This window comes from Callionymus lyra, chromosome 1 (genome assembly GCF_982586985.1).
Source record: "Callionymus lyra chromosome 1, fCalLyr1.hap1.1, whole genome shotgun sequence".
In the NCBI taxonomy this organism is placed as follows: Eukaryota; Metazoa; Chordata; class Actinopteri; order Syngnathiformes; family Callionymidae; genus Callionymus; species Callionymus lyra.
In genome coordinates, this window is record NC_141818.1 from 40,385,156 (window position 1) to 40,397,386 (window position 12,231).

At 40.4% G+C, this 12,231-nt stretch overlaps 2 protein-coding genes across 2 annotated transcripts; both read right to left on the reverse strand.

The window, feature by feature from the left end:
- Positions 1-60: 60 nt before the first annotated feature.
- Positions 61-3,425, reverse strand: LOC148089497 (protein phosphatase Mn(2+)-dependent 1K-like). The gene is made up of 6 exons (XM_087784141.1): positions 3,021-3,425; positions 2,852-2,952; positions 2,612-2,759; positions 877-1,021; positions 624-755; positions 61-525 (listed from the first exon to the last, which is right to left on the reverse strand). Exons 1-6 carry the CDS (start codon positions 3,416-3,418, stop codon positions 445-447), a joined length of 1,005 nt encoding a protein of 334 aa, XP_087640267.1. The 5' UTR covers positions 3,419-3,425; the 3' UTR covers positions 61-444.
- Positions 3,426-4,278: 853 nt separating this feature from the next.
- Positions 4,279-11,795, reverse strand: LOC148089498 (protein phosphatase Mn(2+)-dependent 1K-like). Its single transcript, XM_087807501.1, has 7 exons — positions 11,668-11,795; positions 10,528-11,024; positions 10,356-10,456; positions 7,782-7,947; positions 6,664-6,808; positions 6,402-6,536; positions 4,279-6,270 (listed from the first exon to the last, which is right to left on the reverse strand). Exons 2-7 carry the CDS (start codon positions 10,974-10,976, stop codon positions 6,139-6,141), a joined length of 1,128 nt encoding a protein of 375 aa, XP_087663627.1. The 5' UTR covers positions 10,977-11,024; positions 11,668-11,795; the 3' UTR covers positions 4,279-6,138.
- Positions 11,796-12,231: the final 436 nt, after the last annotated feature.

The following is a 12,231-nucleotide window of genomic DNA, read 5'->3' on the forward strand; positions in this document are numbered from 1 at the left end:
TAAAAATGTGAATGAAACACAAGATATTTCAATAATTTAATCATCATCACGGGTCGCCTCAAAGCAAAAGAAGGTTGCTGGTTCGCTTCCAGCCAACGTGTGACCTTTCTGTGTGGAGTTTGTATGTTCTCCCCGGGTTTACTCCGGGCACTCCGGTTTCCTCCCACAGTCCAAAAACATACAGAGGTTGATTGAAAACTTGGGGGAAATTGTCCATAGGTATGGGTGTGTGTGTGAATGGTTGTCTGTCTTTGTGTGTGCCCTGCGACAGACTGGCGTCCTGTCCAGGGTGTCCCCTGCGACAGACTGGCGTCCTGTCCAGGGTGTCCCTTGCCTCTCGCCCCAATGAAACTGGAATAGGCTCCAGTCTCCCCACGACCCCCATAATGGATAAAGCGGTAGAAAAATGGATGAATGAATGAATAATCAAACCTAATGGTGGTTCTAATCCGTCACTTCCTGCCGCCAACCACCGAGTGGCAGGACGATGATGGTGACGTTGTCTTCAGAACCCTGACCGAGAGCCTGTGACGACGAAACCACCGGGAGGGGAAAAGAAAAAGAACTTCAATATTTGTCGTTGACAAACTGAAGATTGAAAAACGTGATGAGTTTCCTCGGACCTGTCGACACACTCTCTGTGCTGCCTGGTGTGGATCCAGACTCTGGCTGACGATGCTGCAGATCTCCTGGTTCTTCATGACACCATGGATCCCATCAGTGGTCAGTGCCAGGAAGGAATCCTCATGGTTCAACTAGAAGAAGAAGCAAAAAAGAAGTAAAAGTGAAGCTAAAAGTGAACAAAAACAAAAAGGGTTTAAAAGATGTCCTCTATGTTTATGGGTTTATGTGGAATAGGATCCAACCACAACTTACCACTATCCTCTTGACCTCCGGTTCAGCAATAACGCCGAACTCCTTCAGTTTAAAATCCCCGATACTTCTGGTCATAGCCAACTGACCGTTGACGTACGAACCTGCACACCTGCTCCACACGATGAAACCTCCACTGCTCTGGATCCTAGAGGCATTTGAGCGGAACAGAGGCTGAAATAATGTCAATAGAATCCTTGAACTATCGTGTCTTCATTTAGTTTTGTGACGACCCATCGTCTCACTTAAGTAAGTAAGTAAGTAAGTAATATTTATTTATATAGCGCCTTCCAGACCAGGGTCACAAAGGGCTTAAACAATCAAAACAGTATTCAATAAAGTATATACTTTAAAGGGCAAGATAAAACTGATAAACACTTCCTCACGTGGGGACTCCCCTTAGCTTTGGAACGATCTTCCTCTCTCTTTGCGCTTGATGATCTACTGACTCCTTTAAGAAACATCTTAAGACGTTTCTATTTGTTCAGGCTTTTCCTTGATTTTCTGGAACTCCTGTGTTGTTCTCAGTATTATCTTGACCCTTTAAAGTATATACTTTATTGAGTATTGTTTTGATTGTTTAAGTGTTTTGTGACCCTGGTCTAGAAAAGCGCTATATAAATAAATATTACTTACTTACTTTACTTGCTCCGATTTAACCACAAAAATAATCTAAAAACTGTCATAAACCTACAAAGGTAACGACTGATACGTGTGAGAAGAGAAGTCTAGAGTTTTTGAAAAGACGATTACTCTGTTGAAATTTAACTTCTTGTTTTGAATTTTATATTTACATTAGCGTCTAACAGATCTCAATCCAGAGACGGGTTTACAGGTGACAACATAGATTGACAACAACATACTGAGTTGCATCCCAAGAACACCATACCTACTGTGAAGCATGGGGGTGGAAACATCATGCTTTGGGGCTGTTTTTCTGCTAAGGGGACAGGACGACTGATCCGTGTTAAGGAAAGAATGAATGGGGCCATGTATCGTGAGGTTTTGAGCCAAAACCTCCTTCCATCAGTGAGAGCTTTGAAGATGAAACGTGGCTGGGTCTTCCAGCATGACAATGATCCCAAACACACCGCCCGGGCAACGAAGGAGTAGCTCCGTAAGAAGCATTTGAAAGTCCTGGAGTGGCCTAGCCAGTCTCCAGACCTCAACCCCATAGAAAATCTGTGGAGGGAGTTGAAAGTCTGTGTTGCTCGGCGACAGCCCCAAAACATCACTGCTCTCGAGAAGATCTGCATGGAGGAATGGGCCAAAATACCAGCTACTGTGTGTGCAAACCTGATAAAGACCTATAGTAATCGTTTGACCTCTGTTATTGCCAACAAAGGTTATATTACAAAGTATTGAGTTGAATTTTTGTTATTGACCAAATACTTATTTTCCACCAAAATTTACAAATAGATTATTTAAAAATCCTACAATGTGAATTCCTGGATTTTTTTCACATTCACATTCTGTCTCTCACATTTGAAGTGTACCTATGATGAAAATGACAGACTTCTGTCATTTTAAGTGGGAGAACTTGCACAATTGGTGGCTGACTAAATACTTTTTTGCCCCACTGTATATTAAAAGGAAAAAGATTATAAAAAGTAAATATATTTAAAGAATGTGTATATTCTATCTAGATGTTCGAATTGTTAACATTTGACCACATGTTATATATTGAGAAATGAGGAGCCAGATAAGATTCTGTTTCAATATCATCAGATTTTCATGCCTTCTTCTCTCATCCTTCCTCTCCGCCGTGTGGTCCTCGCTCAGTTGCAGGCACTTTCCTCCGCGACACAGCAGGGCCCGGCTGTCGCCCACGCTGGCCACCACAAGCTCAGAGTTGTCCCTCAGAAGAGCCACCGTGGCCGTGGTTCCTGAAACACAAGAAAGAAACCCGAGCGAGAGGAGGCTTCGTTCATTGGGGACTCTTAAAGATGTATTTAAAATAACCTGCCAAAGTACTCACCACTTTGACACAACCGGGAATGTTCAGCGAGAGCTTTGTCCACTTCTAGGAAAGCTTCGGATAAAACCACGTCCAGATTCTGTGTGTTCCTCACGAGATCTCTGGAAGAACGTACTTTTGTTGTCACCACGAGTTATAGTCAACGAACAGACAAACGTGTTCCCCTCACTTGATGTTCTCCTCCATGTTGGCTTCACAGAAGTCCACGGCCTCTCGTCCGCCGTGACCGTCGAACACGGCCAAGTAGACGATGTCGTCGGTCATTTGGGAAATCCTGAAGCGGTCTTCGTTGGTCCTGCGTCGACCGACGAGCGAGGCGGAGCCGACGTGCGACAGACTGATGGGGCCTTTCGTTTGGTGGCTTTTTTTGGACAGACTCCACGATGAGCCCATGAGTTTCCTGCTGACACCAAGGTGTTTTTTCAGACGACTGAGTCCATGATTGTGGGGAAAGGCCGGACTGGGGTCAGACGTCTGGAACGGTAAAGACATTAAAGCTCTAAAAGCTGAACTGAGAGGTCTGTGTTTGACCACACCAGGTAGACGCGCCGCTAGCATCGCCAGCATCACTTACATGGACATGAACCAAGAGAAGGTCATGCTGGACACAAACCTGCTCCGTCGTCAAGCACCGGTTATTATAAAAGCCTGATGGTTCATTTGTTAATGCTCCTTTGATGCTGAACAAACTCATTTGAACAAAAATGTCCTTTGATTTTCTTACTCATAAGCGAGAAAAGTTGAATTGAATTGGTGCCGAACATTTACAATAACATGTAAGTAAGTAAGTCATTTGTATTTATATAGCGCTTTTCCAGACCAGGGTCACAAAGCGCTTAAACAATCAAAACAATATTCAATAAAGTATATACTTTAAAGGTCAAGATAAAACTGATAACACAACAGGAGTTCCAGAAAATCAAGGAAAAGCCTGAACGAATAAAAATGTCTTAAGATGTTTCTTGAAGGAGTCAGTAGATCATCAAACACAGAGGGAGAGGAAGATCGTTCCAAAGCTTAGGAGCAACAGTCTGGAAGGATTTCTCTCCTCTGGTCCTGAAGCGTGTTCAGGAACCATCAGTAGATTCTGATCCACAGACCTCAGAGCCCGAGCTGGGGTGTAAGTCTGGATCAGATCACTGATGTAAGGAGGAGTCTGACCATGAATAGATATGAAAGTAAGAACCAGAATTTTAAAGTTGATCCTGAAAGAAACTGGAAGCCAGTGAAGAGTTTTAAGGATCGGAGAAATGTGAGTTCTTCTACTTGAGCGGGCTCCAGATCATGCAAAGATAACCAAAATAAAATATACAAACTTTTCAGACACGGGACACCTTGAGAAACGACAAACATTAAAAGGACGAAGGAAACTAAAAATACAGTACTAGCATCAGTGAGAGCTCAAATAATCCACAAGTACACACATCTCATCCATGTTCCATATTTATTTAATAATTTCTCTCAATGTCCACCGTGACCACAAGTTTTCCATCCGGATTCTCAGGGTTATGCACTTCTGCAGACATCTGAACATATTCATAAAATCCCTATTTGTCGGAATCCCCGAACAGAGGTGGTGAACTTTATTCAACGCACAAGGGAATAGGAATAAAGAGTTATAGTTGATTATTTCTATTTTTTAACTTTTTAACTCTTTGAGGCCTTTTATAAACCATTTTCTTAACTGCAAAACTGGCATCTTTATGGGTCACCATATCGACATGAACATTAGCCTGAGACAACCATCTTTAGGGCCATATAAAACGGCTTGACGGGCTAAATTTGGCCCAGGAGCCCCAGAAACTCATTGTTTGGGTTATTGTACACAACACTATTGTTCCTTTCTTTTCCCCAATCGATGAAACTTTTCCCTGGGATGCTCAATTTTAAGTTTAACGCATCAGCTTGATGGTAATGACATGATTTGACAGAGAGAAGTGATACGACCCTTTGACCTTTTGCAATGACACGTTTGACATTTGAGAGTTTGTGCATTAATAAGATGAACCTAGTTCAGCCTTAGGACCATAACTTACAAAAATATAAGATGTTTTTCGCCATTTTTATTGAATGTCAGCCTTATTTTCTACATCCAAATCCCCTGAAAACAGAAATAAATCGCTAGTGGAAACAAAGTAGACATGAAATACAAGATCGTTGCTCTTTTGAAACGCAAAGAATGAATGCGTTTTTAACGGATGACGTTCTCTGCTGACATCTAGTGGCCTACAAAGGAACTAGTTAAAAATGTGGGAGATAAATTCAGAGCTTTTGTAATGAAGATGAATCAGTTGAACTTCACGTCGATTTCAAATTCCCATTTAAATGTAATTTAAGATTAAATTATTTTCCAAGAGTCTAAAAACCAGAGAAAGATCTCAAACAGTTAATCAGTTTACAGACGACAATATAGATTTATATTTAAAAGAAATGATCCATTTGGGCAGTCAAGTATGAACAAAGAGCTTCTTATAATAGGGTTAAACGAGCCACTGGTAGCAAATAAACAGAAAACATAAGAGCTGGAAGAGTCAAGGAGATTCACATCCGAGATAACAATATGAGCAAAGTGGTCTGTCCGTGTTGAGGACTTGCAGATGCAGAATACTTGCGCCAGGAAACGGTCATCAGTTTTGGTTACATTAACATTAAAAACAAGCCCCTGGAAAACACTCCATCAATCGTGGGAAGAGGCAACAATCACATTGTCATTCGAGGCAGGATTCGCACGGATCACCGTCTTTCTTGTGACACAAACGGAAGGTAACGATGACGCTTGTAGTAGACGAAGTAGTAGAGGAAGGTTTTCTAGCTGAACAGTAACCTTGATTCAAATGTACATAACGCACAATTATTTACACCATAAACAGACTGTACATCATCAACCGGAACTCCTCTTTGTACACAGAATCATAAATAGTAATTCATAACATAACACACACCTCAACCCCGAGTTAGTCCCGCTGTTGTGCGTTTGATAATTGTTGTCGAGTCATCTTGTTTCATATAAACACAACACATGTTGGATTACATCGACCTCTGATGACGACTCTCACGACAGTCACTCGTGATACGAGTCGAGAGGGTAACTTCGTGGGACTTGAATAGACAGAAGAAAATGGCTAAACTACACTAATGTTTAGGTTCGAGTATTGCCAAAACATTTTGTGCAAGTGCATCGCTAACTAACATAGTCAATAGCGTCAGCCATGATAGGAAAAAAGGGAGCCGGGGTTTTCCAGTTGTATTGCACGTTTCAGAGGAAGAGCCCGCACGGGCGGACCTGATCACGCCCAGCGCCCGCTTGACACGAAACTTCTGCTGAAAGAGAAACTTGTGTCTGAGTTTTTTTGCTTCCCCCAACCTCCGAAGGGGATCACGATGATCGTGCTGTTGTCCTCGGAGCCGTAATGAAGTGCCTAGTGGGGGAAACGAGAGAAGAATCTCTTGATTAAAACCTTTAGAACCAAAAAGACCCGTATACAGTCATTAACTCCCTGCACTTTGATAAAGATTTCTCCACAAAAGAAAAAGAATAAATTCCTCGTACCTGATCTGATATTCTCTGTGCCGCCTCCTTCGGGTCGAGGCACTGATTGATGATGTTGCAGATCTCTTGGCTGTTCATTATAAAGTTCACGCCATCGGTGGTCAGAGCCAGGAAGGAGTCATGAGAGTGGGCCAACTGCACGTTGAAAGTTAAAACACTTTTAGTGTCAAAATGTTTGACTCGACCCGGCGTCAAAATGACATCATTGACTGTAGTGTGTTCTCGCGAACGAAATAGAAGAGCAGAGAGAGAGGCGTCTTACAGATATTCTCCGGGTCTCTGGCTCGGCTATCACTCCCATGCCCTTCAAGTCGAAGTCTCCGATGCTCCTGGTCATGGCCAGGCGGCCGTTGACGTTGGGTTGTCCCAAACTGTTCCAGGTAATGAAACCGCCGCTCTTCTTTATCCTGCAGACACAATTTGGAAATAAAAGTTTCTTTCTGTAGGAAGTGATTTGACTTTGGACATTTTAAAATGCAAATAAGATCTTAAAAACATTTCCTTTTCAGTAAAAAAATAAAATTATTGTAAGGAGAAATAATAAAGGTGTTTAGGATATTTTCTGTAAATGTTTATATGATAAGGTGCAGACAAGTTTCATCTGGATCCATGATTTATTTGAAGGATTGGAAGTATGCGTAGAGTGATGAGAATTGATTTATTTTCTCTGTCTGTTTATTTGCAGACACAATTCTTTTTAAAGCATTGTTTTAAAAACAATATATATATATATATATATAATTGAATTCAATTGTTTATATATTAAAAGTTTGACTATTTAATGTATTTCATTAAATACATTTAAAACAAAACACATTATAAAAATATAAAACTTTTGTTTTACACAGAGTTTGGTATTTATTTAAAATAATTCAAAAATAATGTTCTAATTTATAAGAATTATAAGTCTCCTTTAAAATTCGATAGAAAAAGGTAAAATTGTGCCTCAAGACAATATTAAATTATAAATGCTACAAATATTGATTTTATTGTATTGATTTATTGTGTTATTCCTGTGTTAAAAAAATAAAAATAAATTCTTGAGTTCCTTCAATCAACTATATTAGTTTAGACATAAATTATGCAACCGGACTATATAAAAATGATTAATTTAAAATATGCAAAGAATAAAAGACAACGACATTTCAATAATAAAAATGTAAAGTTTCAACATTTGATATTTTTAATTCAACAATCCATATTCTGATGTCACCGATAAACTTCCATTCTAGTTTATTATACTTCCGTGAGCATCTCATTCCTGATGTTATTATTCATATATTTTGAGGTGAGAGATTTAAATCTGAACAAAACCATGTCAGTTACGTTTTAAAAAAATCAAAAAAGGCAGATTTCACTTTTTCTTCCAGCAAACATTACCTTTCTTTCTCATCCTTCCTATCAGGCGTATGGTCCACGGTGAGTTTGAGGGCCTTCCCCTTGCGACACAGCATGGCACGACTGTCACCCACAGATGCCACCACCAGCTCGATGCCGTCCCTCAGCAGAGCCACCGTGGCTGTGGTTCCTGCGTTTGCACCGGCGACTATCAAGACACCAGGGTCCATGTCAGAGGGCAGACGTGGCAGTTCGACTCAACAACAACCATTTGTCGGCACGCAGCAAAACACAAACACGGAGATGAGAGGACCAGGTCAGCTGGGGGCACAGTAACTACTGGGTGGGAATGGGTGGGGTTGGGGGGGGGGGGGGGGGGGGGGTCACACATGCAGGTCAATGTAATTTAGCGATTAACTTAAAAGGTTAATTGTTGTGTCGCGTTGGTTATTTTTTTAAACATAACCAGTTACATCTCGACTTTTTAGTTGCAACATAGTACATTTTAAACCCACACTTTAGTTGCACTTTTATGATTATATTTATATATATTATATATTTTATATTTTAACATCTAGCACTAGCGTGACTCAGGTATTGCACCAATATACATGAGGTTCAAACAATATACTGCTACTTAACCCTCGTGTTATCTCCGGGTCAAGGTGACCCAAAGGCCCTGAAAACAAATGTAGTCATTTTATCCCTTGTGTTGTCTCTGGGTCAAGGTGAACCTGATTTCTGGCTTCCAGAAATACATATGCAGGGGTGGAGGTCGTTCACCCTGACCCTGAGACAACACAAGGGATAAAACAATTACATATGTTTTCGGGCCTTCGGGTCACCTCGACCCACAAGGGATAAAGTGTGTATGTAAACATAAGTGATTATTTTCCAATGCAAAGATCGATTAGACAGATCTTACTGTGAGCAATTTTTTATATTTTCAGATCAAAACTGAAACTAGATTTCTTCTAGAAATATGAGCCGCATTCACGCGATGAGAGAAGAAAAAAGGCAAGTAGAAAGACAGAGAAAGAAGTGCCAGAAAGATAGGGAACCTTCCAGTAGTCCAGGATTTAGGACCCGCTGGACTCTCCTTCAATATCTAGCCACTCGCCATCCACATTGGTGCCACGTTTGGGCCTCCAGCTCTGAGCTGGTTCAGCAGCTGCCGTAGATAACAGGCACACACATACAAGCACATTTGGATATTTCACACAGCGTGGCTCAACTTTGCCACGTCAATAAGTAGCTTTACAGACTCGCATATTAACACGTTTTCTAGGCGAAGAAGACTGAACGAGGTCATCACATTAAATGCCACAAAAATAGGATTTAAATAAATGGGTGACGGCTAAATGGCAAAAAAACAGCACATCTGTTAAGAGTTTATTATTTGTAATAAGCTCATAAAGTTTATAAAAGAAAAAGGTTTAACACTTCAGTTCAGAGTTTTATGGACAGTCATTTTGTCTTACTCTTATTTTGAAAATGGTTACTAAGAGATGACCTTTGTTTACAAACTGTGTGGTTTTAAGATTACAGTCAAAAGGTCAACTAATGTGTTCATTTAAGTGTGTATTAAATGGATGTTGGACTCTATTGTATCATCAGTACGTGTTTGTACAAAACTCTCTTTTCATTTAAGTATTTACATCAGAAAATAATCTTAAGCCCACTCACCGAAACCTTTTCTGGAGATAAAATCTTGTTTACCATAACCACGCCCACTATGCTGTGATTGGCCAAACATCTGGTTTTGCAGTAATCATCTACTCAGGAAATTTCCACCTCCAAGGGGCTTGTTGTATAAAAAAGGGGTGTGATTACAGCTGGCTGTACGTTATAATGGACTCCGCTCTCGTAACCTCTCGTTCGCCGAGATTTCGTAAGGGTGATAACTTCATAAAGTAATACGTTTAAAGCATGGTCATGATGAGGGACTTACTGCATCTTGGAGAGGAAGATTTAAACGTTTGAAACATTAGTTTCCCTTTGAGTAATTAGGAATAAATTAAATCCAGAGACTCATACCAGATCTCAAGCAGGGTGAGTAAATTCACTTCCATGACAATAAAACAGTCCTGGGCAGTGACTGATTTAGGTACATTTCTGCGTCATAAGATCCACTAATTAAGTAGGAGGACTAAAAGATTTCATTGGATCAGTCAGTTGTCAATATAAATTGCTTAATTGTTTGTTTCGAGGATTGTTGAAGTAAAATCAATCAAAACGTTCTGATCTGACCCGATTACACGACTGAATAGTGGTCCAGCCTGGGTTAAAAATTAAAGCGAATCAACGAATAGTTTTCACTTTTATAAAGTGTCAAAATCCACCTTTCTTTAAGCCATTGATTTCCTGCAGGAACAATCATCTCAGATCCAACTTCCAACGTATGCCCTTTAACCGTCACCCATGATAATACAGTAACAAGATTAGTGCTTAAGAATTTTACCCTGTAGCAGTAGGTTTGATGGTACAATTATGGCTACGCCAGGTAAAAAAAAGGACAGGAGTCAATTTTGTTAAAAGAAGAGAAAAGTTCCACTAAGTTACTATTCATATGATAAATAAGATGAACATCTATGTGCGACATGAGAAGCGACTTACCACTTGGAGAGAAATGCACATGCTCTGCGAGAGCTTTGTCTACGTCAAGAAAAGCATTTCTTAAAACCACCTCCATATTTTCCTCCTCAGCGACAAGATCTCTATAACAACAAAGACCTCATATCAGAACATTTTCAAAACACAAACGGAATGCAGTGGACAGGTTTCTCACTTGATGCGTCGTTCCAAATTCTTTTCACAAAAGTCAGCTGCCTCTGGTCCTCCATGCCCATCAAAAACAGCAAAGTAGAGGATGTTTTCTGTCATTTGAGACATCTGGAAACGGTCTTCATTTTCCTTGCGTTGGCCAATAAGCGAGGCACAGCCCACTTTAGACAGACTAACTTTGGGAATGGGTTTTCCATAGCGGATACTGGAGGGCAACAGGATGGGCTCGTCGATACGATTGTCCCATATTCCAAAAGAATCCCAAGTTGTTGGAAGACCACTGCTGTCTGCGTCAAAACGCGTGTTACTGAGTCGTCCTTCCGATGGACAGTAAATCCTCCTCTTGAGGATGCTGAACAGCAAGTGATTGTCCTGGTGGACGGGTAAGAGACCCCTGTGACAAACATGGTGCCGACCGCATCTTGCCAGGCGAGTGAGACAGGCTGCTGACATCGCCCTGACAACACAATGCACTGACTGACTGTAAATGTCAAACAATTGCTGAAAAAGAGAATAGAAAAACATCAGATGAGCTACTGTTTATATAGTAAACATTAAATTGGCAAACAGGGTGTGCTTCATTTCTCGCCCTAAACAGCTGGGATTTACCCGAGAGCAGGATCAGGAGACTCATTAGGGTTGTTAAGTTCTAGATCGCAACAAAAAGTGACAGTAAAATGTTTATTAATTCATGTTAATCACCCAAATATTTAACTTCAACAAAAACTACCCTGATCCCTTAGTAAATATTTAACATGCAAAATACTGGTGGTTTACTGATGGCATCCTTTTTCTGGCAAATCACCGCAACATTAAATATGGGACGAGTATGCCTTTAAAAAAAAACACACAAGTATACATTCACAAAACTATTAGTTGGATATCAATTAACTTTGACTACAAGGACCGTTACTGTTGACTTGTATTTAGATTATTACATTGAATATTCTGGATTAGCTGTTATAAACTAATCAATCGGATTAACAGAACGCGCTCAAGTTGTTGTCGACTAGTGGACGCAACCACCCACAGAGAGTTACCACGTCGGAAGCGAAGGTAGTGTCATGAACAGCTAATGCTAACCGCGGTGTCGGGACCGATTGTCGCGCTAAAAAATGACAAACCGAGATATCGTAAACAATACCTTGGCAGTAGCAGATCTGTGATCTCCACGAAGAATCACCGCTTGTGGCTAAAATGGTCAAAAGCTTCAGGAGATAATGTAGGTGAACGAGAAGCGGCGCATTTGTTTGCTGCCCGAATGGCTGTGAGTCCAATGTTATTAAACAAGGCCTGGGCCAGTTTCCAACCAATCAACGCGCAGTAAAAACAGATAAGCCCCGCCTACCGCGAGACGCCTCTGATCCAAAGATATTGATTGGCCGAACAACATTTGACTGACACGTAAACTGACCAATGACCTCTTTCATCTCGTGTGAAAACACGCGGAAAAATGCATTATTTGGATCAATATCACAATAAAATTAAATTAAACAATAGATGATAATCTTTTTATATACACTAAAATGAATAATCCTTTGAATAAACCAACTTGAAAAAAATGCAATTAAATCATCACTTTGCATTAATTAAAAACTCATACCAATGACAATAAACCGTTAACAATTAAGATTATTTTATTTATTCAATTATAGGAGTTAAGAAACATAAAGATGATGCAATGACGTATTAGTTTTTCCAACTGTAG

Excerpts from the sequence above, each read along its gene's own strand:
- LOC148089497 (XM_087784141.1), bottom strand. The coding sequence starts at position 3,418 with ATGCTGGCGATGCTAGCGGCGCGTCTACCTGGTGTGGTCAAACACAGA. Across the intron at positions 756-876 it reads CGGAGGTCAAGAGGATAGTG|TTGAACCATGAGGATTCCTT; the intron begins GTAAGTTGTGGT and ends TTCTTCTTCTAG. Across the intron at positions 526-623 it reads CACAGAGAGTGTGTCGACAG|GCTCTCGGTCAGGGTTCTGA; the intron begins GTCCGAGGAAAC and ends TCGTCGTCACAG.
- LOC148089498 (XM_087807501.1), bottom strand. The coding sequence starts at position 10,976 with ATGTCAGCAGCCTGTCTCACTCGCCTGGCAAGATGCGGTCGGCACCAT. Across the intron at positions 10,457-10,527 it reads AATTTGGAACGACGCATCAA|AGATCTTGTCGCTGAGGAGG; the intron begins GTGAGAAACCTG and ends TTGTTGTTATAG. Across the intron at positions 7,948-10,355 it reads TGTGCATTTCTCTCCAAGTG|TCGCCGGTGCAAACGCAGGA; the intron begins GTAAGTCGCTTC and ends GTGTCTTGATAG.